Source organism: Balaenoptera musculus, chromosome 20, assembly GCF_009873245.2.
Source record: "Balaenoptera musculus isolate JJ_BM4_2016_0621 chromosome 20, mBalMus1.pri.v3, whole genome shotgun sequence".
NCBI classification, from domain to species: Eukaryota; Metazoa; Chordata; class Mammalia; order Artiodactyla; family Balaenopteridae; genus Balaenoptera; species Balaenoptera musculus.
In genome coordinates this window covers 58,753,761-58,779,739 of record NC_045804.1, presented here as the reverse complement: position 1 = coordinate 58,779,739, position 25,979 = coordinate 58,753,761, and the positions used below count along the sequence as shown (strand labels likewise).

The window sequence follows — 25,979 nt, the reverse complement described above, 5'->3', positions numbered from 1 at the left end:
GTTAGCACACACCCCCCTCCCCAAAGGAGCAAAACCCAGATTATAAATAAGTTCATTTTTTATTCTCTGTATAAAACTTCTCAACCTATGAAAATAAAGTTTGCAAAAGGCAAAGTAACACTTGGAACCTCAGAGGCCAGGAGGCTGGCGCACCACGATCTACACTATGCACAGGTCTCCCCTGATGGGAGGGAGGTGCCGGGGGCAGGGCCCTTCGGCTCAGTGAAACGCACCCCTCTTCCTTCTGGACGGAGAGGGAAAGCCCAGGATTGGCGGCCCGCGGAACAGTTGACCCCCGGCGGCTGCCAGGCCCCGGCAATCCCCCGGCTGGCCACCAGGGGCCAGCACCATCCTGGCCGCCGCTCATCGAGTGCTGCAGCGGGCTGGGGAGGCCCCAAGGTCAAGTGCGGAAGTCCCCAAGGGTCTCCAGCCCGCCAGGGACCGTGCACTCCGTGGGCGAGCCTTGGGCCCCGGGTCTCCGGCGCTGCCCTCGGCCGTCGAGACGGAAACAGGGGCGCTGGGGCTGGGCCGCCGGCGGGGGTCTAGCTGGAGGTTACGGTGGTCCCGCCGCCCAGGCGCATGAGCATCTGCTGGCAGTCATGCAGCAGCCGGCGGTCACCGAGCTTCTCGAGCGTGCGTGCCGCCTCGGCCAGCATGCCCACTCGCTGCCCAGGCGCCGACAGGAAGCCGGGCGGCAGGTAGCAGGAAGCCAGGAGCAACGCCTCCGCGTGCTCCCGCCTCGTGGGCCGCGGCTCCAGCTCGGCCGCCGTGCCTGCACACACGCACGGTGGCACGTCAGGGGCGGGGCCGCGCCGGGGGTGTGGCTCGGATCCCTGCCCCGCCCCCGGGACAACCGGCCCCGCCCCAGGCTAGCCAGCCCCCGCCCCCCCCCCGCCCCCCTCGAGCACGGAGCCTCGCCCCTTCCACGCCTGCCCCTGGAGCACAGACCGCGTACACAGTCGCGCGTCGCACAAAGGACAGTTGTCCCCACGGACTCTCAGGTTAGGCCTCCCATCAGGGAGCCACCACGAAGTCCCTCGGTCCCTGTGTGTCTTACACACAACCTCCCTCTGCAGCCTCCACCTGGCGTGTGGCCCTTCCCACCTGGGCCAGCTGTCCTTCTCACCTCCTTTGCCGCAGGGGCCGGCCCTCCTCCTCAGGCTGCGGTCCAGGAGCTGGTGTGTCCGTGCCGGGCTGGCCCCTGCCATCAGCCGGGCAGTGGCTTCATGTAGGAACACCTGGGCAGGAGGGGCCAGGAGAGGTTCCGGCCAGGCCCCCGCTCCCTCCCGACACCTCACATACGTCCCCACTGCAAGCCAGGGCCCCATGGGCACTCACCCTCCGCATGGCAGGCCGGAAACTCTGCGCCAGACGCCTCAGGCCACTCAGGTCCCTCTGGAAGCCACGGAGCTCAAGGGCAGAGGCCTGGGCCCCACTGCCCGGGCCCGGTGAAGCCTGGGAGGGTGCCGGCGGCTTCTGCCGCTGCCACAGGCTGGTGCGCGCCACAAGGAGCAGGTCACACAGGAGCAGCTGCATGACCTGGGGTGGTGGGCAGGGCAGGGCAGGGGTCAGGGGGCTCTGGCTCTGGGAGGGAAGAGTGGGGGCCCGTGGTGCCAGGGGCCGGCTCCGGGCTGCACTGCCGAGGCACTGCACCCGCCTCACACGTGCAATGCAACAGCAATGCACCGCGGGGCCGCCCGCTTTCCAGGCCCTGCCACACCGCTCACCCCAGCCGTCCTCCGGGGGTGGGGACACTGAGGCCAGAGGGGGCAGCCACTCTCCCCTGGACCCAAACCTTAGCCCCCAGTCCTGTACTGTTGGGCTGACCCTGCAGTCTTCTGCAGCCCAAGGGGGACCGTCTGGGGAGTGGAAAGGCCAAGGCCCCCGAGATCCGCCAGGCCCCTGGCCCCAGCCCTCACCTTGTCAATGGAGCTGCCGGCTGGCGTAGCGGCCAGGCTGTCCTGAAGGTACCCACTGGCCTTCTCACACACGGCCAGGCTGGCCGGGCCAGACTCTGCCTTCCCACGGCCCAGCAGGGCCCGGGCAGCCTTGAAGGTGTGCAGAGCCGCCCTGGGCAGGGGTCTCCTGTTGGGGCCAAGGCAGAGGTGTGACGGTCAGACCAGGCCTCAGGCCCTCGCTGAGCTTCCCCTGCCCTGGTTCTGGCTTCACGGGAAAGAAATGACGGGACCCCAACCGCACAGAACAAAGCTGGGGGTCGGGGTGGGGGCATGAGCACGCGGCCTGCGCTCACTCGGACTCCTGCAGGGCGCGGGGCAGGTGCTCCACCAGTGGATACAGCCGCTCGGCCGCCGCCTCATCCCGCCGGAGCCAGTGAGTCACTACAGCCGTCAGCGAGGCCCACCACTTGGCCACCGGGTCTGTGCCTGCAGGAAGCAGGGCCGGAGGGGTCCCTGAAACTCGGCCCCACCGCACCCAAGGCCGAGCTGCTGTGGCGCTGGGCTCAAGGGCGTCACGGGGCGGGGAGGCCTGGGGGCTCACCGGCGGTGGCAGCCATGCTGGAACCGATGGAAAAGCTGCAGGCGGGAGCCCCGGCCACGTCAGAACAGCTGTTCAGCAGCTGCAGGTACCCGAGGGCATCGGAGAATTCCCTGTGGCAGGAGAGGACTGGCTGTCGGGACAGGTGGCAGGGGTCCCGAAACGGATGGCCCTCCTCCCCTCCCCCCACGGCACAGCCTGGCTTCCTGGCTCCTCAAAGTGCGGCCAGCCCCTGCCAGGCTGGTGGGGGAACTGAGGCCACGGTGACCCGGCTCTGGCCACCGACACAGGTCTCTGGACGTAGCCTTTCCCAAGCTCCACTGGCGGGGGGTGGGGGACCTGGCCTGCTGAGGCGCACAGGGACACTCACCTGTCCCCATCGGCTGACCCGGGGCCGGGGCTGGGCTCGGCCAGGCAATGCAGCGCTCGCTCCAAGAGATGTTCACGGAAGAGCTGAGTCACGTGGGCCAGGGGGTCCACTGTGGGGAGGAGTGGGCGAGTGGGGCGGGGGCACGGGCCCCACCTCCCCGTGCACAGGCACTTCCCTGCACCTAGGACTCTTCCCTGGGCACGGGGGCGCCTGGCTCTGAGACAGATGAAAGCTGGGGGATAAATACTCTGCCCGCGCCCCCCGTGGACAAGATAACCTACCTTGGGCACACGCCCTTCCTGACCTCCTCACACCACAGTGGTGTTGCCTGGGAGCACCTCCCAAATCAACCACCTGCCCCCCAATCCCTCTTCCTGTTTGCCTCTGAAGAGCCCCAACTGAGACAGAGCCAGCCTGGCCTCCCTGTTCCTGCAGCCCCCGTGGCAACAACGGATGGTGGGGCAACAGACCAGGGTGGGCAGGGATGAGGATGAGGATGAGGAGGGGGGTGGAGGGTGAGGCCAGGGACCGGGGACGGGCGCAGGGCGAGGAGGCACCTGGGCTCCCGGCCGTGCTGTACAGGCTGTCCCGCGGAGCGCTGCCCACGGCCCAGTCCCCATCCACGAAGAAACGGTGGCCCATAGGGTGGCAGAGCCACTGCATGGCAAGAGGCACTGAGCCACTCTGTGCCAGGGAGGCCTGGCGGGCACTACTCAGGAAGAAGCGCTGTGGGGGGAGGAGCGGGCTGAGACCCCAGGCCCCGGGCTGAGACCCCAGGGGGCCTGGAGCCCACCCCATAACCAGCTGCCTCTCCCGGGTAGCCCTCAGCCCAGGGAGACCTCAGCCCCGTCCCCCACCAAGCCCACCACCTACTCACCGTCAGAAAATGCAAGGCCCGGGGGAGACTGGTCTTGACCCTGAGCGCGGTGGCCACATAGATCTCAGCCAGCGTGGCCACGGACATGGCCTCCCCCGCGCACTCGGCCAGGTTCAGGGCACTCAGTGCCAGGTTGGCGGCAGCCAGGTGCCCGCCCGAGTACTTCCCTGGAAAATGGGAGGGCATGAGGCTGGGCGTGGCACAGAGGTGGCGGGACCCCCTCGGGCCCAGCCCTCGCCCGCCGTACCCATGGTGTGCAGCTGGTGCAGCTTGTGGTAGACAAGGGCCGCATCGCGGGCACTGGTGCGGGCGTCCACCTGCAGGGCACCATCCCTCCGCAGGCCCCCCGCCCGGCCTGCCAGCCAGCGGCCCACCCAGAGATGCTGCAGCAGGTGGCGGATCAGGCTCCAGAGCAGGCTGCAGGCCAGGTCCAGGTGGGAGGTGGGCAGGGGCCGGCCCAGGGCCCGCAGGGCCAGCCACAGCTGCTGGGCGGCCTGGGCAAAGTCCCCCTGCGGGTGAGGGTTTTCCAGGTGAGAAAGGTGGGGTCAGAGCATCCCCAGCACGTGCCACCCCTCTAGCCCCGGAGAGCCCTCCAGCTTGGGCTCCCCGCCATGACCCCACCAACCCCAGCAGTGCCAGCTGGGTCCCCGGGGCTCAGTGGGGGTCTGAGGGGTAGACAGGAGTGGGGAGAACAGGGGAGATTCACGGTGTGCCCGGCACCTTCCCAGGTGCTGCTCAAGGACCCAGCCCTGCCCGCCCTCCACACCCCCGGGGTCCGGCCGCTTACCCGGGCCAGGTCCAGGTCAGCCTGCTTGCGATGCCTCCAGAAGTGCACGGCGGGGCCTGAGTGGGGCCGCGTGACCGGCTCTCCGTAGACAAAGAGAAGTGCCAAGGAGAACAGCACCAGCAGCCCGTTCATCAGCCAGACCAGTGGGGGCAGCAGCCACGGGGCCCAGCCAGCGCCATCTGGGGGCAGACAGAGGCTGGGGACACGGCACCCAGGAAGTCCAGAGCCCCAAGCCCACAGGCCCAGGAGCTACGTCCCCAAGAGTCCCCCCCTCGCACTGCCCAGGCTGGCCTGTCCTACCTCTGCCCTCAGCACCCAGCATGCTGCGCCCAGGACCATGGTAGACGCTGGTGGCATCGGAGGGGCCAGCGGGACCCCGGCTGCCCAGCAGGGAGGCCAAGGGGTTGCAGGAGAGACAGAGGAAGACAAGCACACACAGGGCCAGGCGGGAGCGGTCCAGCATGCCCCGGCTGTGGGGGGGCGGCAGCTGCTCTGGCTTCACCTGGGGGGGTGGGCAGGGCGGTGAGAACGGGGCAAGCACAGCCCAGAGAGCTCAGCTCAGAGAAGGAGGGATCAGCTCTGCCCCCAGCCTTACTGCGGGACCCCCGCCCAGCTCTCTGTCTCTAAAACGAGAGGTAGGACACGCCCCAGTCCCGGGACTCAGAGGATGTCGCTGGATGACAGGGAGGGGACAACAACGTGCGGCCCAACCTGGCTGTCCTCAAAGACTGGGCTGTCAGGCTCCGAGTCACTGCCACTGCCACCACTGCTACTGCCCCTGCTGCCAAGGGACAGTGGGCTGCGCTGGAAGGGCGAGCCGGCGTCTGAGGGTGGCGGGCTCAGGGTGTCCACCACCTCTGGCTTCTCGCCCTCCATGGGCACGTCTGTGTGGCCTCCACTGCCGCAGGCTGACACCAGGTCCTTCAGACATTCTGTGGGCCAGAGAGGAGCAGGGCTGAGGTGAGGGCTACACACCGCACCTCGCCCCCAATCGGAGCTGAGGACCTGGGGGAGCTGAGAGCCAGGGGAAGGCCAAAGAGGGGGTGAAGGGCCCTTGCAGGGTCAGAGCTTAAAGTGAGACCAGGCGTGGAGGGGAGCCAGGACTCACTGCTTTTGTGGGCAGCTGTGCGCAGACTCAGGTTCTCCTGCTTGAGTCTCTGGTTGCCCTGCTGAAGGAAGCGGATGTAGTCGATGGCCTTGCGCAAGACAGCGGATTTATTCAGCTGCAGGCGGTAGGAGGGAGATAGAGCACAGGTGGCCGTCAGGCCAGACAAGTGGGCAGCTAAGCACAAGGGGCGGGACTGCTCTGCTACACAGCTGCCTCAGGGCCTTTGCACCTGCTGTTCCTGCTACATGGAATGTTCCTCCCAAGTAAAATGCATACAACAGCTTACGGCTAACTGCTGTCACCACCGTTCTACCTTCACGCCTTGCCCCCTCGCCTCCTCCAGGCCTCTGTTCACATACGGCAGGCATCACCTTTGCGAGGCCTCCCCTGACCACCCGATTCAGATCTGCAACTCCCACCATCCCTCTTCCCGCCCCGTTTTCTTTCCGGCACAGCACTCATGCCACCTGGCAAACCCCACACGGATCTGTCCTGCCTGTTTGCACCCCGCCGCCCCGCTAGAACGTCAGCTGCTCAACAGCAGGATTTTTGCCCGTCTGTTCACTGCTGAATCCCCAGCACCTAGAAGAGCCCACACAGCACACGGCCTCCGTGAAGCTCAGCTGAACACAGCCAGCAGGCCCGAGGAGTCTGGAGCCCCATCCTCCTCTTCCCCCCAGGTGCCTCCTCTTCCCCCCAGGTGCCTCCTTCCCCAGGGCCACCCCATCGGGGCCTCTGCCCGCACCTTGGCCTCTGTGCCCACCACCAGGTCCTTGAGCTCGACGATCTTGTCATTGATGGAAGAGCGGTAGCGTTTCTCAATGGCATTGTGGGCCGTACGCTTCTCACCTCGGCTCTGGGCCGAGCCCGGGGCCTTGCCACCGGCTGCCAGCCGGTTGATGGGCAGCTTGTCAGCGTCCACTACCAGCGGCACAGTCGCCAGGATGGTTCCGCCACTCACCAGGGTCTGCGGGGCCAGGCACGGTTAGCAGGTGGACACGCATGCATACAAACCCCACGCCCCCCCGCCCTGCCCAAGCCGCCCACCTGCAAGGGCGCTGCCTGCACAGCCATGCCAGGGGCCAGGGAGCTGATGCCTGCCGCCTTCATGGGGGCTCCCACATCTGTTTTCACAGTCGTCAGGAGCAGCGAGTCTGCCTTGATGAAGTGGGGCTGCAGCAGGACCTAAGGACGGGAGGGGGCTCAGCTGTGGGCTGTGGGTCTGGGGCCGGGGCCACCACCTCCCTGAGGCCGGGCCAGACCCCCTCACCGGGACCTGCTGGACCTGTGAGGTCACAGTGGTTGTTCCAGGGGCCACCGTCGGGGTGGCTGTGGCCGTCAACAGCTGCTGGGGAGCCGCACTCTGGACCTGGTTGTGCAAGGAGACGGGCGGGACCCCTGGCAGGGCAGCCAGTGGCAGGCCAGGCAGCGACTGCGCGGTGCTCCCCGGGGGGGTCCCTGCAGAGATAAAGGCTGGAGCTGCGGACACAGGCTGCCCTAACCCACTTCCAACCCACCCCGCAGGTACTTATCACCCTGTGACCTTGAATGAGTCGTTGTTACCCTCGTGGCCTCAGGTTACTATCGGGACAGTCCCTGCCTGGGGCTCTGATGCAAGCGTGCTCACTTCCCAGCTTCCCAGCCAAGCACGTATCTGCTGTGGACGCTGGGAGGCTGGGAAGCGGCGCTTCCCGAGAACTGCCGGTGACGGGAGCACCTCCAGCAGCGCAGCAGGGACCCGATTTCTAGAGCCTGCAAATTCCTCCACTGAGACCACAGCAGACCCTTCTTCTGGTGCTCCTGCTGTGCCCCTCCCTCCACACTCCCCCCTTACCTGTGGAGAAGCCTCCAGGAGGGCTGGGATAGCCCAACACAGGGGCAGAGCTGAACTGCGGTGGGGCTGGGGCCGGAAGGCGCTGGGGCAGGAGAGCCCCCGGCAGCGGCTGGAGGGCGGTCAGGGGCGCTGGTTCCTCCTTGATAGCAGGCCCCGCGGAGAAGGCAGGCACGGAAGGGTACACCTTCAGGGGGGTGGGTGCAGGCTGGGGAGGGGACAAGGGTGGGGTTGTTGCCTTGGTCCCCCCCAGGAAGCCTTCGAGTGGGGAGCTCATCGTGGAAGGAGGTGGGGACAGGCTGCCTGGGGAGCTGGCATCTGGACTGGCGGGGTCTGTGCCCCCTGCTCCGCCCCCAGCGAAGGGCGGCTCGAACAGGCCCGGGAAGTCGCTGTCTTGGTTGTTGATGAGCTGAAGCATGTCTGCGGTAAGGAGGAGAAGCTGTGTGAGCAGCAGCGGGGCTGGTGTCACGGATTTGCACGCCCCCCACCCCCCCCAGTGTACCTGTGGGACCAACGCCATGGAAACAGAAAGCCACCCCCAGGAGCCCCCACTCACAGACACCTGTGACATCTGGAGCTCTGCCAGGTGCGTCAAATGGCCTTGCAACACTGGACGAGCCCAGCGCCCCCTGAGGCCCACCGACCTGCCCCAGGACGAGGCGAAGGCAGAACTGAGGCCTGGGCCCGCAACTCCCGGCTTCAGAGCTGCCTTCGCCAACCCACTCCTCTGTGGGACAGACCGAGGCTTGGGGCAGAGCCAGCCGCTGGCCAAGTGTGTGCCAACCAGAGTGTCCCTGTGTGTTCTGGGCACAAGCCCAGACCCCGTCTGCAGCCAAGCAGCCTCGGGACCGGCCATTCAGGCTTCAGTTTCCCCTCGACAAAAGCAAACGCCGTCTGTCCTCTTTCCTCCTCATACAGACTGGACACACTGCCTGCCGCGGCCCTGGCCTGGCCACAGGCCCTCTTCCCCAGCTGGCGACCAGCAGCCTGGCTGGGTCAGCCTAGGGCCCTCTAACCCACTGGGGGAGCCACCCACTGGGCCAAAGTGCTCTGCAGGATCCATGCGCAAACCCTGGGAGCCCGAGGTGTACCCCAGGTCCCCAGCCTGGGCTTCCAGCTAGGGCTTCCTCCCACTGGGCCTCAGTTTTCTCATCTGCACAAGACAGATGAGACCTTTTGTGGCAGGATGGCCGCACGGAGGAGAGAGTCAACGTCGCCTGAGTCCCTCCTGCTGACAGGTGCCAGGCAGGAAAGCGACTGCAGGGGACCTCCCTACGGCCTCCAGGAGAACGAGATGGGGGTGCCAGCCTCAGCCTCCTGGGTCCTCAAACAGAAACACGTGGCGGGCCCTCCAGGTTTGCACAGGTCATGGGGCATAGAGTGCTTTCACCTGCAGGACCTGCTCGCTCCCCAGGCTTCATGAGCCCCTTTGACAGATGGGGAAACAGGCCCAGAAAGAAAAACTGGCTGAACCCAGGGGGCCCACTGTCTAGCAAGCTCAAGAAGCTCTCCAAAACAGGAGCCCCAGGAGACGGATGGACAACCGGCCCTCCTCCCTGCGGAGCAGAGGATGTGGGAAAGCCACCCTCTCACGCCAGACGGGGGGATGGGGGTGACTACTGAGGTTGGGGAGGGGTCCGCCAGCTCCCCTGAGAGCCGAGAGCGGGTACACCTCCCCTCAGGGCACCGGGGATGAGGACCCCGCGATGCAGATGGAAACTGTAATAAAGAGGTGGGGGTCCTCCAAAAAATACCTTCGAACGTGCAGTCCATGGCTCCGCGGCCTGCGCCCGCCGCCCCTCGGGGCGTCCAGGCGACTGGCCTGCCGGTGTCCGCGCGCTGACTTCACCTGCGTGGCCGGCCGCGCTTTAAAGCCGCCGAGCGCGCCACTGGTCCCGCCCCGCCGGCCCCGCCCCCGCCGAACGGCCCCGCCCCGCCGAATGGCCACGCCCTCCCGGGGCCACGGGCCGGGCATGGGGTGAGCGCATGCGGCCAATCAGCGGCCGCGCCACCGCCTCCTGGAGCCCCGCCCCGGCCCCGCCCCACCCCCTCGGCGTGCGGCTCAGCTTGAGCCCCGCAGGGCCGGATGGGGCCGGGGTTACTCGCGGACGCCGGCCCTCAACCCGCTCGGCGCCGACGTCCGCAGGGGTTACTGGAGGTCACGTGCCCCTGCTCCCACCACCTCCGAGAGCGCGGCGGAGCGGGCGTGGGTCCGGCCAGGTGTGCCCCAATTCCGCATCCAAGTCTCTGCCGCACCCGACCGCATGGACCCCTGACAACAGGTCACTGTCGGGAAACTGAGGAAGAGAAACCCCTACCCCAAAGTGCCCAGCAAGTAACAACCGGAGCTGACGCCCCACACAGGCATCCCTTTGCAGAGGTGCCTGGGTCTGGGATGGGGGTCGGTGAAGGTCTCACCCCCTCCCCCGCCCGACCAGCAGTCTCTGGGTGAAGCCTGATTCACTCACTTATTCACTGTAGGGCCGGGGAGTCCAAGAGGCAGCCCAATCCCTGGGACAGAAGGTGAGGAAGTCATAGGGTGACAGGCTCTGGGGGTCTTTGGAGAGGTACCTGGGCCTACCTCCCCTTCTGTGTAAGGTCAGAGTTCCACAGACACACATGAACATAGCCTGGCCAGCAGCCCAGGTTGCCAGCTCGGGCTTTTGTAGCCAAACAGACCCCGGGCTCGGGCCAGCCTCCAACTGTGGCCGGGCCCACCCCGGTACCCTCTCCTGGTCTCCTGCAGCCTCGGAGGGTGTTGGGGGACTGGAGAACCCCCGGCCCGGATGGCCCTCCCTCTCCAGGAGGCTAGCCGAGGTAACGCCCCACCCCCCATCCTCCTTTGTCCGGCTCCTTCCATGGCCTTGCAGGGGGTGCCAAGGGCAACAGAATTCTCTAGCACCCTCACCTCCGTCTCTCCTCAGCCGGTGGGTGCTCACACCCTCCCTCACCCCCAAAAAACAAACAAGACACTGCTGTTGGGAAGGCTCCTCCCTCACCTCAGTACCTTGAGACTGCAAGACACTGAGGCCTGAATTCCAAGGCCCACACGCAGACACTCGCCTGAGACTCTGAAGGGCTGGGCCAGGCCGGGGCCAGGGCCAACCGCCCCGAGGGGTCAAGCCCTCCCAGCCCCTGACCCATCCTTCTGCCCTTCTCCCTTCTCACTCCCCTTCTCTGAGCCTTCACTCCTGGCCTCGGAAGCTCCCCCCCAGCCCCCACCACGGGTCTGAAAGGCTGGCCCGGGATCCCGCGGTGTGGCCCCTCCTTGGGGGAGCTGAGCACTCGGGATCCCGCGCTGTGGCCCCTCCTTGGGGGAGCTGAGCACTCGGGATCCCGCGCTGTGGCCCCTCCTTGGGGGAGCTGAGCACTCAGCTTCCCGCATGAGGGAAGACTCATGGCCCACGTGGCTCCTGCACGCACTCTCTGCACTTCGGGCTCGGCCTCAGTGGGCCCACCTGCCGGCCCCCAAGCCTGATTCCTTTTCCTCTCCTTCCTCCTAGCCTGCCCTGATCCTATCAGGACCCAACAGGAAACCTGAAACCTCCTCCCCCCTCCCTGGCTCGCCTTCAAACCTCCCTCAGAAGGCAGATGTGGGGCAGCCCTTTATTCTCCTGCGTGTTTATTCGGTGAGGCCATGATGCAAATCCTGGGGGGTCCCCCGCACCACGAACCTACAGGAGCCCAGCTCTGACCGTCACGGGAGCCTCCGGCCCATCCAAACTGCATGAGGCCTTGCACCCTGAAGAAACCCTGCTTGCATGCTTCCTGGGACAGGGAGCTCACCACCTCCGCTACACGGCCTGGCCCACGAAGCCCAGATCTGCTTCTGTGGCAATATCTACTGCCCTTTCCTAAGTGTATACTAAGTGTGCCAGGCACTAGGGTGCTGGAACACAGCACGAAGACGTCCCTCGTGGAGCTTCTGTTCCATTTGTAGACCAACGGTCTGCAAATACAGGGAGGAACGGGGTGCAGGTGGTGATGAGCACCATGAAAAAACGGAGGCAGTCCGGGCAGGCCTCTCTGAGGAGGTGACATCAAGACAGCGAGGAGGCCGGTGTGGCTGAAGCAGAGGGAGCCAAGGGGGTGGGGGTCAGGGAGACAGTCAAGAGCTGGAATTCCAACCCACGTTCGTCTCTCACCTGAGCCAAGGAGACCATTTCTCAGGGAACGGGCAGGAAAGGGATTTGCAAGCAGGTCACAAAGTCTGCACAGCTGTGAAGAATGGCAAACGGTGCAAAGCAGCAGCCCCGTCCCAGCTCCGCCCACTTGATGGAGGGCGCAGGGCAGTGGTGGGGAGAGGGGGGCTGCACCCTGCCTGCCACCCACCCTGCTGCTCTCTGAGGAGCCCGGCTGGCAGGCTCACACGTCCACAGCCCGCGTGTGTGCAGCAGGGACACAGGCTGCCCTTTGTGTGCGCAGGGCTGCCCGGGGGTGCAAGTGGGTGCCGGCTCTTCCTGGAGTGGGGCGGGCCCGGTGCCGAAGCCCCAGGGGAAGCTGGGCGTGAGCCCTCTAGACGGACGAGGTCACTAAGGCTCAGAGGGAAGCCACGGGCCCCAGGTCCCCTGGCTGCCAAGTGGACAATCTGGGACGCAAACCCAGGCCTGCCAACCCCCAAGCCCGCAGCCGTCAGCCCAGCCTGCCAGGGGCAGGTGTGAGCCCCAGGGCCAGCCTGGCTCTGTCCCACCTCGCTGCCACCGCTCACCCCAGGTCAGGACGTGTGTGCAGAGTGGGACACGGAGGGGAGGCAGCGCGAAGGTGCAAGGCGCAGCTCCAGCACCACCTCCGCTCCGAGGCCTTCCTAACTGCCCTTAGAGGAGCCCCCCAGGGCAGGGTCAAGGCCTGAGCCAGCTCTGTGACACGCAATCACTCAGCACGGGGCTGAGCACAGAGGAGACCAGATCGAGGGGCGTATGCACTGCCAGCCCCACCCCTGCTGGTCCCTGGCCATCTGAGTCCTGTGAGCCTCACTCGCCTTGTCTGCTTTCAGAAGGCTGTGTGCTACCAAACGCCCCCGCGCTCGCCCAGCCTGTTCCCTCTGCCACGAAGGCCCTTCCCACTATCATCTGTCCACCTGCAAACTCCTACTCCTCTCTCAAAACCTGCTCTGAGGTCACCTCCTCGCACTCTTCCCCCATCAGCGCCACCCCACACGCCGCTCCCAGTTACACGGACCAAGTGACCCTGAGCACGGCCACTGGACAAATTGGCCAGCACCAATTCCAACGTCCTGTCCTGGGTGTGGCCTGGGGGTAGAGACTCCTTCCAGCAGCTGGGAAACAACCCATGGGCCTGACGCAGCAGCAATGTAGGGGGCGGTCCCGTCCTGCTGAGCAACGTTCCCGTCTAAATAGTGCTATCCACTCCTTTACGTTAATTATATTTCTCCCTTCGGGGTTGTTTCACTGCAGCTGTTTTAAACCTGAAGTGGGTGTGTTGTTTCAAAGGCAGCATGCTGCTTCAGAGCTGCAGGCTGTTTCTGGAGAGATAAACCCCTTTACGCTCTCCCTGCAATGTTTCCCATTTCCTCGGAGCAGCCCCAGCACTGGGTTTTATCGTTTTACCTACTTTCGGTTGCTTTCCTTAGTCCCCACAACTGTGTGACTGGAATCTCAAAAGTGCTTTAGTTGGCATCCCCAAGGCTGCCTTGAGGTGTTCTGCACAGCAAACCATCAACTATGGCCAGAGACTCAGAAACACCTGCTGTGCTCTGGCCCTCCTCCACCAGCTAGAAATGGTCTATCTCCAACAGGTTCTTGGCCTGGGACGCAAGCCCCGCCGGGCCTGGCCTTCCTGCTGCTCCTCACCCCCTCGGCTGCCATACAGGCTGGGCAGCTGGGGGGCAGTGGAGGCGTCTGCTCCTTGTCTATACACTGGGTGAAGAGGTGACCATGGCATTTCTGAGGCCCTCCCCTCTCCTAACACAGGTGCAGATGTGCAGCCCCAGTCAGGTCCCGGAGTCAAAGGGCACATCCAAAGGGCCTGTGGCTGGCAAGACACAAGGACAGAGACGCTTCCTCTGGCCGGCGCAGTCATTCTCACCTGGCCTGCGCTTATCAGCTGGGCAAAGTCCGGATCCCAGGCCTCTGCCTGGTGGTGACCCCGCCTGGGGCTGACCAGGTCACTCAGGATGTTTGTGTCCAGTGAGGTGACCATCGGGCAAGAGGTAGCTCCCGGCACGCTCCTCTCCGTGCCCCTCAGAGGCGCGAGGGCTGGAACCACCCCCAGCTACAGCCTCACCCCCCGCTTTCCAGGGGAGCCGCTGCAGCCGAGAGGGCAGCACACGGCCACGCTGGGGGGTGCCTTCTTTTTTTTTTTTTTTTTTTTTTTTTTTTTTTTTTTTTTTTTTTTTTTTTTGGGGGGTGCCTTCTGATTCCGGTCAGCAGGCCGGGTACCAAAGGCAGGAAGAGGGACGGAGAGCGGGTCGTGTCTGGTGGGAGAGGCTTCTCCCAGGCTCTGTCGTGGGGACGAGGCGGAGGCACCGCACGGGGGCAGAACATGTCAGCGGCGTGGGGAGGGCCTGAGGGGTGGGACCTGGAGGGACGGGAATCGTCACGGAGGGCAGGCTTGGCCCACCGTACAGGTCTCGAACGCCATGCTGGGACAAGGGGACTTTATCTCGGGGCACTGGGGAGCCACGGTGGTTAGGGAGCTCAGGAGGTACGCGCCGGGGCCAGGAGCTGGGCTGTAAGCCACCGTGAGCTTGTTTCCTAAGGAGGGCCCGTGCTTGGTGGGGCCAGGGAGACAACCGGGCATGAGAGACCACGGGGAGAGGCCTGGGGGCAGGGTGGCCCCCATGTGTCCTCTCCACCAGGCTGGCCTGGACCCCAGGAGGCCCGGCCCGTGCAGTTGATTTAGGTACTGGGCAGAGCAGTGGGCAAGATGCCGGAAGGCAGACACCTGGGGTGCAAAGACAGAGTGAACTTGGGGAGCCCAGGCAGAGATGACTACAAGTTGTGCGCTGGAGCCCCAGGCCCACCCGCGGGAGATGCGCGGGCCCCGACAACAGCCATCTCCACTCGCCTCTTCTGCACTAAGCACACGTTCAAGACCTGGTGAATTAACCAGCAGGGAGGTGAGGACTGCCCCGGAACTAACAACGATCCCAACGCTCACGCGGGAGAGCTCTCACAGGCCCTCTGCCCACGGCCACAAAGGACCCCAAAGCAAGAACAAGAAAAGGAGGCCGGGAGGAGACAGACTCACCAGGAGTCACGGTGCACTGTGGCGGGGGCAGTGCCTTCAGCACAGAACCTGCGACTCTTGGTGAAAGTGCCATCCCAAGAACTGGTCACATGACAGAGAGTCTGGTGGAGGCAGATGCCCGGGCTGGGTGGGGCTCAAGGCCAGTCCTCAGTCTCATGAGTCAAAGGCTCTTGCCTGGGATGGGGAGGTGGCTGTGTGACCTATGACCCCTACCCAACCCCCAGCATACCTCCACGTGGAGTAGCCTCCTGGGTCTCCTGCTCTATTGCCCACCCCCACACACACATGCACACACTTTTAGGAGCCCAGCGGTTAAGAGCTTGGGCTCTGGAGCCCACAGCTTGGGTTTGAATTCTGGCTCTGCCACGCTCTGGCTGTGTGACCTGGGACAAGTCACTTAACCTCTCTGTGCCTCAAGGCCCTCATTTGGGGCTGTTGGGAGGACTCAGTGGTCAGCACAGTGCCTGGCATACAATAAGTGCTGAATGAGTCTTCTCTACTCGTGCTGTGATCATCCACCCCAACAGCCAGAGGGAACTTCCGACACAGAACCCAAGCATGGCATTGCCCTGCCCCAATCCCTCCCCCAAGACTCCCCACTGCCTCTGGGATCCAGTCCAGCTCCCCATCCCGGACTCGAGGGCTGCCTGGCCCTCCTCTCAACCTTCGTTCCTCTCAGGGGACCTGGCGACTCTTGGGCCCTGCCAGCTGGGTTCATCTGCAAGGCTGCAGTAGGGCAGGAGTGGGTGTCCGTTTTGCTAACCCCAGAGTGGCCACAGGCCCCATGGACGTGTCTATCCAGGTTGTGGGAAGTTTGGGTCCTGTGCTCTTGGCCTGTTTCCCCATCAACCAAGTGCAACATAGCAACCTAGGAGGCAACTCAGGGGGGCTGGGATTTGCTGTCTGCACAGTGGGCAACAGCCTCCTAACTGGCCCCTGCTTCAGCGTCTCCCCCAACCCCTTCTCTGTAGAACAATCAGAGCGGTGCTTCCACAGGTGTAAGCGAGCCGGCGCAGCTGCTACCTCCTTTCCCTGCCGACAAGGGTCCTCGTTCGTTCGGCCAACCTGCCCAGCCTCACCTGTGAATCTCCAACTCCTCGCCGTGCCCTCTGCGGCGAAGACATCCTTCCCAGCGGGTCCTGGGGCTGACTTTCAGGTCTCACCCCACCGCTCTACCGGAAGCTGTCGCCCTGCCCCGGCTCGACCACAAGGTGTAACTAAATATCCGTTTGTGGGTTTCCTTGGCGATTTTTGTGCTTCCAATAAAAGGTGAGCCCAGGTCTGTCTGTGAACCCCTGGTGCCTAGGACGGGGCCTAGTAGATGCTCAATAAGTGTGTGCCGAACCCATGCCCGACGCCGGCTAGGAGAAACGGACCCTGGGGGGGCAGGGGCTGGAGGACGCCCGCGCGCCTGCGCAAGAGCTCCTGCGCCGAGCTGAACTCTCGGAGCGGAGGGAATGACCGAGAATAACCTCCCGCTGACGTCAAGGCCGGAGCGGGGGCGGGGCCTCGGCGATGCCCGGGTCCCAGGCTCTCGCCGCGGCCGCCTCCGGGCTGAGGACTCACTGGCCGCGGGGGGCGGACCGGGACGCCCAGAGGCGCACGTGCCCAGCGCCGAGCCTCCAAGGACCCGGAGCGGCCTGAGCAGCCAGGGCGGGCGCGGGAGGCTCCGCGCGGACAGGACAGCGAGGCCCACAGCACTCAGCGCAGAGACGGGGCCGCCCCGCACGGAGCCAGCGCCAGCGCCGCGCCCCGCTCCGCACCCGCACTCCGCGCCCCGCGCCGCCCCGGAAGACAAAGGCCGGCGCCTCCTGCGCGCCCCACTCGCGCGGAGCCCAGTGGCCCTGACGCACCTTCGATGTCGGTCAGCAGCGCCGCGTCCAGCTCGCTCGGCTCGGCCAGCGCCTGCTCCAAGGCCGCTTCGCTGAAGGGTGGCTCGTCCATGGCGCAGTCGCCTCCTCCCGGCGGCCCACCCGGCCCGCCGCCGCCGCTCCGCGAGTTCGCGTCACGCCCTGGCCTCAGTGGGGCCCGGCACCCGCGAAAAGTTCCTCGGCAACTGGGCTCCCAGGCGGCGGCTCTGCGGGGCGGGCGGGGGCGGGGAGGAGCCTTGCGGGGAGCCCCGCCCCCGGTGGACGGTCCCGCCCCACCTGGAGAGCGCGGGGCCGGCTCGGGTCTGGCCTGCACACCTACCCGGCCGGCCCCTCCGTCCAAGTGCCGACTGCTGCGGGGCTTCGGCAGGCCCTGGCCTCTCCAGCACCAAGCAAGGGGGCCGAGTGGAAGCCCCGGACTGGGTCCGTCCCAGAGGTCTCTGGACTCGGGGAGGGAGGTGACCCGACAAACCTCTTTCCGAGAGTTGGGTCTTTAGGAGACAGACCCGTCCAAGACCTGCTGTGTGGCCTCGGGCCAGGCAGCAGGCACCACTCTGTGCCTCATTTACCTCAGCTGTAACGGGGCTTGATGATGCCTCCGCACAGGCTGGCCCGGACGGTAGTGACCATGGCTGGCTGGGCCTTTGAGATGAGCCTGGCCCTCCTCAGTGTCCAGATCAGCTGGGCCTCCTGAAGAGCCTGGAAGGAGCTGGAATTTCCCACCGTGACTTAATCTGGTCTTCTCCCAGATGCAGCTGTGGGAATGACGGAAGGGTTGGCCTCCGCGCCCAGGAGGACAGGAAGAGCCACAGAGTTCAGGAGCTAACCTGCACAAGGTCACACAGCTACTTGGGGCAGCAACAGGGCTGGGCCCCAAGGCCCTCTGACCCCCATCTCCCATCCAGCTGCTCCTAGGAAGAGACTCACATCTCGGTGTCTGTCCCTAGGAGCAGCTGGGATGAAGGAGCAGACTGTGCTTTAGACCTGGGCCACCTTGCCCTGGATCATGACAGGCTGGGGCCAGGTCAGAGGAGGCAGCTAGGCTGGGGAGAGGGCTGGACCCTGGACCCTGGGTCCTGTGGATTGGGGCCAGAGCTAGGTGGCAAGGGAGGGGTCTAATGAGGTGGACTGAGATAAACCAGAACTAACATCAGGTACTGAAAGTGGGAAAGCAGTGAGCTCCCTGTCCCTGGAGGTATGCAAGCAGAGAGGCACCCTTGGTAGGGGCAGCCAAGGAGACTTATCAAAGGCCTGGATCCCCAGGCCTCCCTAGCCCCCTGCCTCAGTGAATCCAGCCATCCCGAGTACTGCTTTGCTCAGGTTCCAGATATAGCCTGTCTGGCCACACCCTCTGACAGAGTGAAATTAGTGGCGCACTTTGGAAGGGGGGTGCCCAGGCCAAGAGAGGCCTTGGAGGCCCAAGTCCCTGAGGCTCAGCCTAGACACGCAGGGCTCTTTGTTCCCCTCCCAGAAGTGGCTGCTGTGGAAAATTACCCAGAATAGGGGTGGCCAGGACACGGGGGCCTCCAAACCACATCTGTTCCCCAAGTGGCCCTGCTCAAGGACCCCCCCCCCAGGGCCTGGCCCTCCGGATGAACTTATGGGGAACAGAGAGATCCCCCTTCTCAGCCCCTTGCATCCTGACGCCCTAGACCCCACCACCCCCCAAGTAGGAGCCAAGCACCCAGGGGACCTTGGGAATCTGGTGGCTTCCCTGAAAATTCCAACAGTCCCTCCCGGGGAGAGGAGGGGGTGCTAAGTGAAGCCTGAAGACCACCTTCTCAGAGTCAGGAAGCAGGTCCGGGTTTTCGCTTGCTTGCTGCGTGACCTGGAACCACTTACTTCACCTTTCTGAGTCTCTGTAAAATGAGAACACCCCTTCCTGCCATCACTCCGCAGAGGCAGGTAAGGTGTGTTGGAGTCATGGTCACGACAGACCTGCCTGACTGTCCTTTAGACGCGTTTACCGCATATGTAAAGAGCACACTCAGTCAATATGCACGCATAACTGCAGCAGTTTGGGAGAGAAGGTGAGGCAAGGCCCACGGAGACCTGCAGCCTGGACTCGAGCCGCCAGTTGCAGTGAAGCCTGGCTGAAGCCTCCTGTAGGGCCCAGCCGTGGGAGGGGGTAAGGATCTGCCACCAAAGAGACCACGCTTCGCTGCGCAGCCTGAGACCAGCCGGGCAAGTGTCCGGGGGAGGGTGGGGAAAGCAGGCTGGGGCTGCGGCTCTTCAGGGAACCTGCTCCTCTGCGGGCCCCTCCCCCGACCCTCCCGGGGGCTCTGCGCTCGCACCGCGCAGCGTGCCGGGGCTGCGCGCGTCCACCTTAACCCCTTACTCCCCGGTAGGACGGCATCCCATTTCACAGGTGAGGAGAGCGAGGCCGCGGGGACGCGCGCCGGGAGCGGCGGGGGCGCCGGCTGGGGGCGCCGGCCGGACGAGCCCCGCCCCGGCCCGCTGCGCAGCCAATGGGTGCGCGGCCTCGGGTGGGGTGACGCGGCGTCAGCGCCCGGCTCCCAGCGGCCGGGTCACGTGCGCCGCCTGACCGACCCGGGCGCCCCGCCCCGCCCTACGGCCCGGCCCGGCCCAGAGCCGGCGTCCCGCGCGGTCCCCGGTCCCCGGCCCACCCGGCCCCGTGTGCCAACTGTGAGGCCGGGTTCATTTCTGCCCTGGGCGTCCGAGAGGCTCAGGGGCATCTTCTGTGGGTTCAGAGCCGTTTGGGCAGGTGTCCAGCGCGGGCAAGGCCAAGCCATGTCCTCGCTGCCCGAGCTCAGGGATGAGTGGCGGGGCAGGCACGGGAGTTGCCAGGGCTGCCGGCACTGGGCGTAGCTTCACAGGCTACCGAGACCCCTCCCCACTCCTGGAGCCTCCTTGCCACCCACCTGCCCGTTTGTCCTTCATTCTGCAGCAGCCGAGCTGGGACCTGACCAGCTGTGGCCGAGGCCGTACAGAGCCAGCAGGGAGCCTTGGGTTCCCCCCACCCCCGCATCAGACATAATGGAACCACATGGCCCTTGACATGGATGATTCTGGTCCTAGATGACCTTGTATTCTCATGCCAGTTTGTGTTCTCATGACAGTTTGCCCTCTACTGTGCGCTGTGCAACTCATTTCTAGCTCTCTCTGAGCCTCTCTGGCAGTAAACCCTCCACAGAAGAGCTGCTTGAACCCCAAGGTCTGCAGCACAGTGAGGGGTGGGCCTTACAGACATGGAGAGTGAGGCATCAGCTGACACCCATGGGCCACATCCAAGTATACACGGGTTCTGATTTTGAGTCCATTGTCAAATGTACATTTCACCTGAAGGCTGGATTCCTGGCTTTTCTTGAAAAATGGGACAATCTGGCAACAGCAGGCTACAACGGCCTGTGAGCTTCCCCAGTCCCCTCTGACCCTGGGATCCACCCAGGCAGGGCCCTGGAGGCATTTGGTTAACTACCCATGATCCCATTTCTCACATCATCCGGAGCTCAGGGACCTGTCCCAGGCCTGCAGCGCCGGGCGGGGGTGGGGAGGGAATGGCACGTCCCTTGGACTCCCTGGTGCTGAGGGCCTGGACCCCCTGCACAGACCCCCTGATGTCCACCCAGCAAGAGCTGGCAGGGGCTCCTCTGCAGCAAACGGTATTTCTGGGTGAGTCGTGCCTGTTCAAGTCCTCTTGTCTGCCCACCCTGGCCCCTCAGGACCCCAAAGAGACCCTTTCCTTGCAAGAGGGGTGGTTGTAGAAAGACTCCTCCTCGAGTGTTTCAGTGGGGGACTGGCGGGCAGGGGGCCATGAGCCATGAGCGGACCCACGGTGCTCCCACGCTGCCCCCGTCTCTCCAGTCTCTGGCTGCTCTGCCAGGGCCTCCCTGCCCTGCAGGCCCTGGAAGAGGGCTCCAGGGCTTCCTGGCTGCAAAGTGTCCTTGATTCTGGGAACTGGACCAGGCTGCGAGCTCCCCAAGGGCAGGACCTGAGCGGCAGCCCCTCCCCTTCCGGCCAGACCAGGCACCCCGCAGGCTCTCAGGAACACGGGCTGAAGCCCGTGGCATCCCGGCAAGTCCACGGTGGAGTCTCAGGGCCAACTCACTGTGCACGGGTCAGGGACACAGCGCCTTGCACAGGGGACATGCCTTCCATTCACAGGGATGGGGGCCCACACTTTGGAGGCTGCTCCCAGACTCCCCCGGCGTGGGGCCTCTATCTCACTCCAACTGAGGCCCACCTGAGCTGGCGGAGGTCTGAACGTGGCCCCGGTCTCCTATCAGCAGGCATGGCAGCCCCCTCCTGAGCTGCCCTCCCAGAAGGACTGGTGTGGGGGGCGGGGGGCAGCTCCCTTGGTGGCCATGGAGACGGAGACAGTGCCCTCCCTGCCCGCTCCTCTGCGGCCCTGGTCTGGGAGGCCCAAGGGCTGAGTTTGAGCGGGGTTCTGCAGCTGATCCCAGGCAAACGTCAGGGCCTTGGTCTTCTCACCTGCACATGAGACGTGGGCAGATGTCTCTGCATTTATTCCAGGCTCACCTGGGGGCTTGATGAGTCCATCCCACTTGAGGTGCATCCTTGAACCCTGGGAGGTGAAGGGATTAAAGGGCTCCCCACCTCCCCTGAGCCACCTGGAGAAGGCATAGGCCCCCGCAAGGCCCCTGAGCCTCAGGAAGAGGCCTGCTTCCCAGAAGACCGCCGCCTGCAGCAGCGCCCAGCTCCCAGCACAGGAGAGGAGACGCGAAGCCTTTTTAAAAGGGATAGGGGGCTGAGGGGGGTAACTGCTAAAGAGTAGGGGTTTCTTTTGGGGTGATGAAGATGCTCTAAAATTGATTGTGGTGAGGGTCGCACAACTCTGAATGTGCTAAAAACTACCTGATCATACACTCTGTTATTTTTATTTTTTTATAAATTTATTTATTTTTGGCTGCATTGGGCCTTCGTTGCTGCACACGGGCTGTTCTCTGGTTGTGGCGAGCGGGGGCTACTCTTCGTTGTGGTGCGCGGGCTTCTCATGGCGATGGCTTCTCTTGTTGCAGAGCACGGGCTCTTAGGCGCGAGGGCTTCAGCAGTTGTGGTGCGCGGGCTCAGTAGTTGTGGCTCGTGGGCTCTAGAGCACAGGCTCAGTAGTTGTGGCACACGGGCTTAGTTGCTCTGCAGCATGTGGGATCTTCCCGGACCAGGGCTCGAACCCGTGTCCCCTGCATTGGCAGGCAGATTCTTAATCACTGTGCCACCAGGGAAGTCCCTAATCATACACTTTAAATGGGTGAATTCATGTTACGTGAACTACATCTCAGTAAAGCTGTTCCAGAAAAGGGGAGCAGTGGCTCTCAAATCCAGCAGCCAGCCAAGCTCGGGGAGCCCAGCGGAGGGCACTGAGGTGGTGGCTCAGGCCTGGATGCTCCCGGGACCCGGTAAGAGACGTAGGAAGAACCACGGCCCCTGGTCTGAGCTGTCAGGCAGGCTGTGGCGGGTTTACAGCCTCTCCAACCGACGCCCCCAAAGCAGGCGGTGCCCCAGGATGGCCAAGCAGGGACAGGCACGGGGCGGGGGAGGGGGCTTCCAGGGTAGGGGCTGCTCGGCCGCCTGGGCATGGCCGGGGCCGGGTGGGGTGGCGAGCTTCCCTGGCTGCGCCCTCCAGCAGGGCCCACTCCGCCACTGCTTAGAGAAAGCAGGTGGTCAGATCTGGCTGGCCCTCCAGAGAGTCACCGCTGACTTGACAGAGATCACACGGCAACAGTCTGTTTGTTTGTTTATTGTGAAGTATTTTACATGCAAGATCCCAAACTAGACAGACATATCTGGAAGGAGAGCCAGTGGGCGGACAGACGCTCTGGTGTCGCTGACTCCCCTCTAGAGAGAGGAGTCTGCCGGCAGAGACAGTGACGGACCGCCAGGCTGTGGGATGCCGGACAACAAACCTGAGAACCCTCACAGATCAAGTGCAAACTCGAGGAAATAAATATCCATCCACCCTTCCTCCAGGAGTGCCTGGAGAGACGCAGTGATACTCCGGGGTTGACAGCTGTTCCCAGGGCGCCCCGGGGACAGCATGGGCTGGAGCAGGGCACTGGGAGAGGCGGGGGCCACCGGGCGTCTTCTGGGTGCACACACTCAGCCCGGGGGGCGGAGCCGGCTCTGCCCACGTCGGGGACGGGGGAGGGGCCCGGACCTGGCGGCAGCTAGTGCAGAGCACTGCCGCCCTCCACGGTGCTTCCCCTTCGCCAGCCCACAGCCCCCTCGGACCCTCCGGAAGGCTGGGCTGGACTGAGTTAGAAGCGTGCGGAGGCAAGTGGGGCTGTGGCAGCAGGAAGGGACGGGAAGAGCAGAGTCTGGGCGCCTGCAGCCACCGGTCCCCTCTCCCCGCTGGGGCCTTGAGTGGAGGCCCAGGCCTCACGCCTCCCCAGGCCCCTTGCTCTGGACCCTGGGTGAGAAGGGCGAGGGCAGCGTGGCCCAGGGCAGACAGCACGGTCGCTCACACTGAGGGGGCTGACAGAGAGACAGGAGGACGGCCGGCCGACGGCCACCTTGCCCTCTGGCCCGGCCAGCGACGAGCCGCTGCAGCTCTGCGGCCTTGTCCCGCGCGTGCTGATAAGCCAGTCGCTCACGTGTCACCTGGGCCGGTCGGCCTGCACGGTGCCTGGGGGTCCCGGGCAGGGGCCGCTCTGGGGCAGGCTGGCCAAAGGCCCGCCAGTGCCCGGGTCCCACTGCACTTAGTGCCATGCGCTGCTGCCCAGCGGCCAGAAAGGCAGGAGGAGAGGGTTAGTTTTCACATCTCAGCACACAACACAGAAAAGGTTAAACACATCCCCAAGAAAATATCTTGACAAAATAAATATTTTAACCTATAATCAGGTATAATTAGTGCTCATAAGGAATCCCAGCAATAACGTAGTGTAATTAAGTACATACTGTATCTGTGATGTCTAACACTGGGGGAGAGGCTGGTGGCTCGGAGGGTCCCACTCCCCAGGGCGGAAGGCTCTGGCCAGCTTCCCTTCCCGAGCGCCGTGCCCCCCAGGCGGAAGGGAGCCAGCGGAGGGGCCCAGGGCGCCTACGGCTCAGGACAGGAAGGGCTGAGCAGTACCGTCCCGGGCACCTGCTTCCCAGGCTGGCCTACGGGTGGAGCAGGCTGCTGTGACCTGATGGGCGAGCAGAGGGGCAGCTCCAGCTGGGAGGGCCAGCGAGGCCGCCCCCCCCCCCCCCCCCCCCGGCGGCCCCACCTCTCTCAGCTGTGCCTGGCTGAGTTGCTGGAGCTGGGGGGCAGCTTTGCGGGGCCTCCCTGGGCAGGTACGTCTCCACTTCACCCTCCATCGGGAGACCCCTGGGCTCCCTGCTTCGCCGGCTGGGAGGCCGGCTCCTCCCTCAGCAGACGCTGGGCCTGGCTGCTGCAGCTCCCGTGGGACTGACCACCCGAGGCCCACTGTCCCCCGCCCCCGGAGAGATATGCTCCCCAGGCTGCGCCCGAGGCCTGGGGATACCAGCCAGGGCCGCCAGGGACAGCCGGGCCACCCAGCCGCCTTCTCTGCAGCTCAGGTCAGCCAACTTCAGTCGCTCAGCATCCATGCCGGCCTCGGGGCCCCGCCCTTGGAAACGCCGAGGAGAGGGGTGCAGCTGTCTGAGGGTCGGGGCCGGGCGGGGTGCAGGCAGGCGCGCCCAGCTCCGTGGTGGGGACTTCCTGAGCGCCCTCTGAGGAACTGGAGTGTGACAGCCCCAGCCGGACCCCAGGCCTCCTCTCCAGAGGAAGCTGCAGGGTGCCAGGCTGGGTGAGGGTGCCAAGCTGGGTGTGGGTCCCAGGCGGGCAGCACCCCGCTTTCCTCCACACCTGCTCCTGCCGGTGCCCCGCACAGCCCTCCAGCCCCGTCCTAAACGCTCTCCCTGGAGCCCACGGCGGCACTGATCCCGGCCTGTGTCAGGCCCAGCCTCTTCTCCCTGCTTGGGCTGCCAGGTGGGAAGGGCTGACCACGCCGCGGGCCAGGCCCACCAGGTGGCCCAGCCAGGCCTTGCCCCGACGCCCAGGCAGCGCGTGCTGGAACGCTGACCTGGGCCGGGGCTCACAGGCTGGCGGAAGCCGCGGCAGCAGTGTGTTCGCTCTTCTGGGCCACAGCACAGGGCGGCCCAGGCTGGACCGGACTTGAGCCGAGCGGCTAGTGCCCTGCCCATGGCCCGAGATACCAGCGAGGACCCAAGACAGGAGTGTCGCCAGCCCCTCCTAGGGTGGCTGGGCGCGGGGTCTGGGGTGGGAGGAGGTCAGGCTTCAGGACAGTCTGCAGGGGAGGCTGAGGCCCTGCCCAGTAAGAGTGCAGGGGCCTTTGGTCACTGGGATCTCGCCTGGGGTGCAACACCGCCTGCTGCTGGGCCCTGGAGGTGGAGGCGTGGAGGCTGCCCCAGACCAGGCCGAAGCACATTCACCGAAGTGCAAAGCTCTCCCAAGCTGGCCAGAGCCAGCCCTCACTGTGCAGGCCCCTCCACAGGTGGGGCGGCCACAGGGCCTGCGGTGCGCAGGGGCAGCTTGGCGACAGTAATGTTATCTCTGCAAGAGCTGACCGGCCAGGGTTGCGAGCTGCCCTCCTGACAGCCCATGGCTCTGCCCACACCAGGAGCATGCAGGCCCGCAGGGGACCCCTTGGTCCCAGGCTCGGCTACTGAGCCAGCTTGGACGTGGGTCTGGGCTAGCAGCTGAGTATGAAGAAAGGGTCAAGCAGATGGCAGGTGAGAGACGCCACCCGTGGGCACCCCCAGAGCCTTCTAAAGTGCCGACACTCATCAGGCAGCAGCAGTCCGGGGAGGGCGACCAAGCCTGCAGGTGCAGACCTGCCATTTCTGGGACAGAGGGGGGCACGGGAGGGCAGGAGAGGCCCGCTGAGCTGGGGAGGGGCACGCCGGGGAAGGGGCTGGGGCCTGAGCCCCTTCTCTGTGCGCAGGTGACCAGAGGAACTGCTCAGGAACAGACCCAAAGGGACTGCCCTGCCTGGGGCTGGACCAGCTGCGGGCTCTTCCTGGGAAGAAACAGGCAGAGGGAGCTGGTGGGCAGGAAGAGCAGAAGTTGAGGGGCTGTGACTACAGCGACGCTGTCCCGCCGCCCACAGAGAGGGTGGCTAAAGCTGGTCCTGACTAGCGGGAGGCCTGGGAGCAAACACAGTGGCGTTTCCATGGAGACACAGCAGCGCAGGACCAGGTGGGGGCTGGGGATGGGAAGAGTGGCCAGTGCCTGGTGTGGATGGGGGGAGCTAGAGGTGACCTGCCATGGGGGGGGGGCCCAACCACAGGACAGCTCACAGGGCAAAGAGAGCGTCCTCTGACTGCTCCGGCTTCTTCCGGCTGGAGGGATTTGAGGCCGGGGCCGGAGCCTCCGTTGGGGGAGAGGGGAGGTTGGGAACCATTTCGGCAGCTTTGGCCCTTTCTTCAAGGAATTTATCGAACTCTGCAACACAAAACAAGGCCGGCCGGGATTGGTAAGGGCTCAGCT

At 64.9% G+C, this 25,979-nt stretch overlaps 2 protein-coding genes and 1 long non-coding RNA gene across 15 annotated transcripts in view; all 3 read right to left on the bottom strand.

Annotated features, from left to right (window-relative positions):
* Positions 1-40: 40 nt before the first annotated feature.
* Positions 41-16,763, bottom strand: SREBF1 (sterol regulatory element binding transcription factor 1). 4 transcript variants are annotated; one of them, XM_036837601.1, is made up of 19 exons: positions 16,532-16,763; positions 7,473-7,889; positions 6,909-7,096; positions 6,686-6,823; positions 6,384-6,605; positions 5,639-5,696; positions 5,242-5,462; positions 4,831-5,032; positions 4,531-4,709; positions 3,991-4,252; positions 3,744-3,910; positions 3,424-3,592; positions 2,867-2,975; positions 2,500-2,609; positions 2,252-2,384; positions 1,920-2,085; positions 1,339-1,539; positions 1,127-1,238; positions 41-772 (listed from the first exon to the last, which is right to left on the bottom strand). In XM_036837601.1, exons 1-19 carry the CDS (start codon positions 16,620-16,622, stop codon positions 543-545), a joined length of 3,375 nt encoding a protein of 1,124 aa, XP_036693496.1. In that variant the 5' UTR covers positions 16,623-16,763; the 3' UTR covers positions 41-542. The 4 variants fall into 4 exon arrangements, with proteins under 4 accessions (XP_036693496.1, XP_036693495.1, XP_036693498.1 ...); XM_036837600.1 differs by having other exon boundaries at positions 5,639-5,753; positions 16,532-16,762; XM_036837603.1 differs by lacking the exon at positions 16,532-16,763 and adding an exon at positions 15,758-16,038 and having other exon boundaries at positions 5,639-5,753.
* LOC118887058 lies at positions 9,537-13,772 on the bottom strand. The gene is made up of 3 exons (XR_005017876.1): positions 13,515-13,772; positions 9,938-9,980; positions 9,537-9,741 (listed from the first exon to the last, which is right to left on the bottom strand). It is a non-coding gene; the product is annotated as an uncharacterized LOC118887058 (long non-coding RNA).
* Positions 16,764-22,250: 5,487 nt separating the features above from the next.
* Positions 22,251-25,979, bottom strand: part of TOM1L2 (target of myb1 like 2 membrane trafficking protein) — an 82,215-nt gene continuing 78,486 nt past the window's right edge. For 9 of the 10 annotated variants that reach the window (XM_036838275.1, XM_036838268.1, XM_036838269.1 and 6 more), the window contains one exon: positions 22,251-25,934. In XM_036838275.1, coding sequence (XP_036694170.1) covers positions 25,786-25,934 — 149 coding nt within the window. In that variant the 3' untranslated portion in view covers positions 22,251-25,785. The remainder of the gene's footprint in view (positions 25,935-25,979) is intronic. The other variant, XR_005018004.1, reaches the window with a different exon arrangement.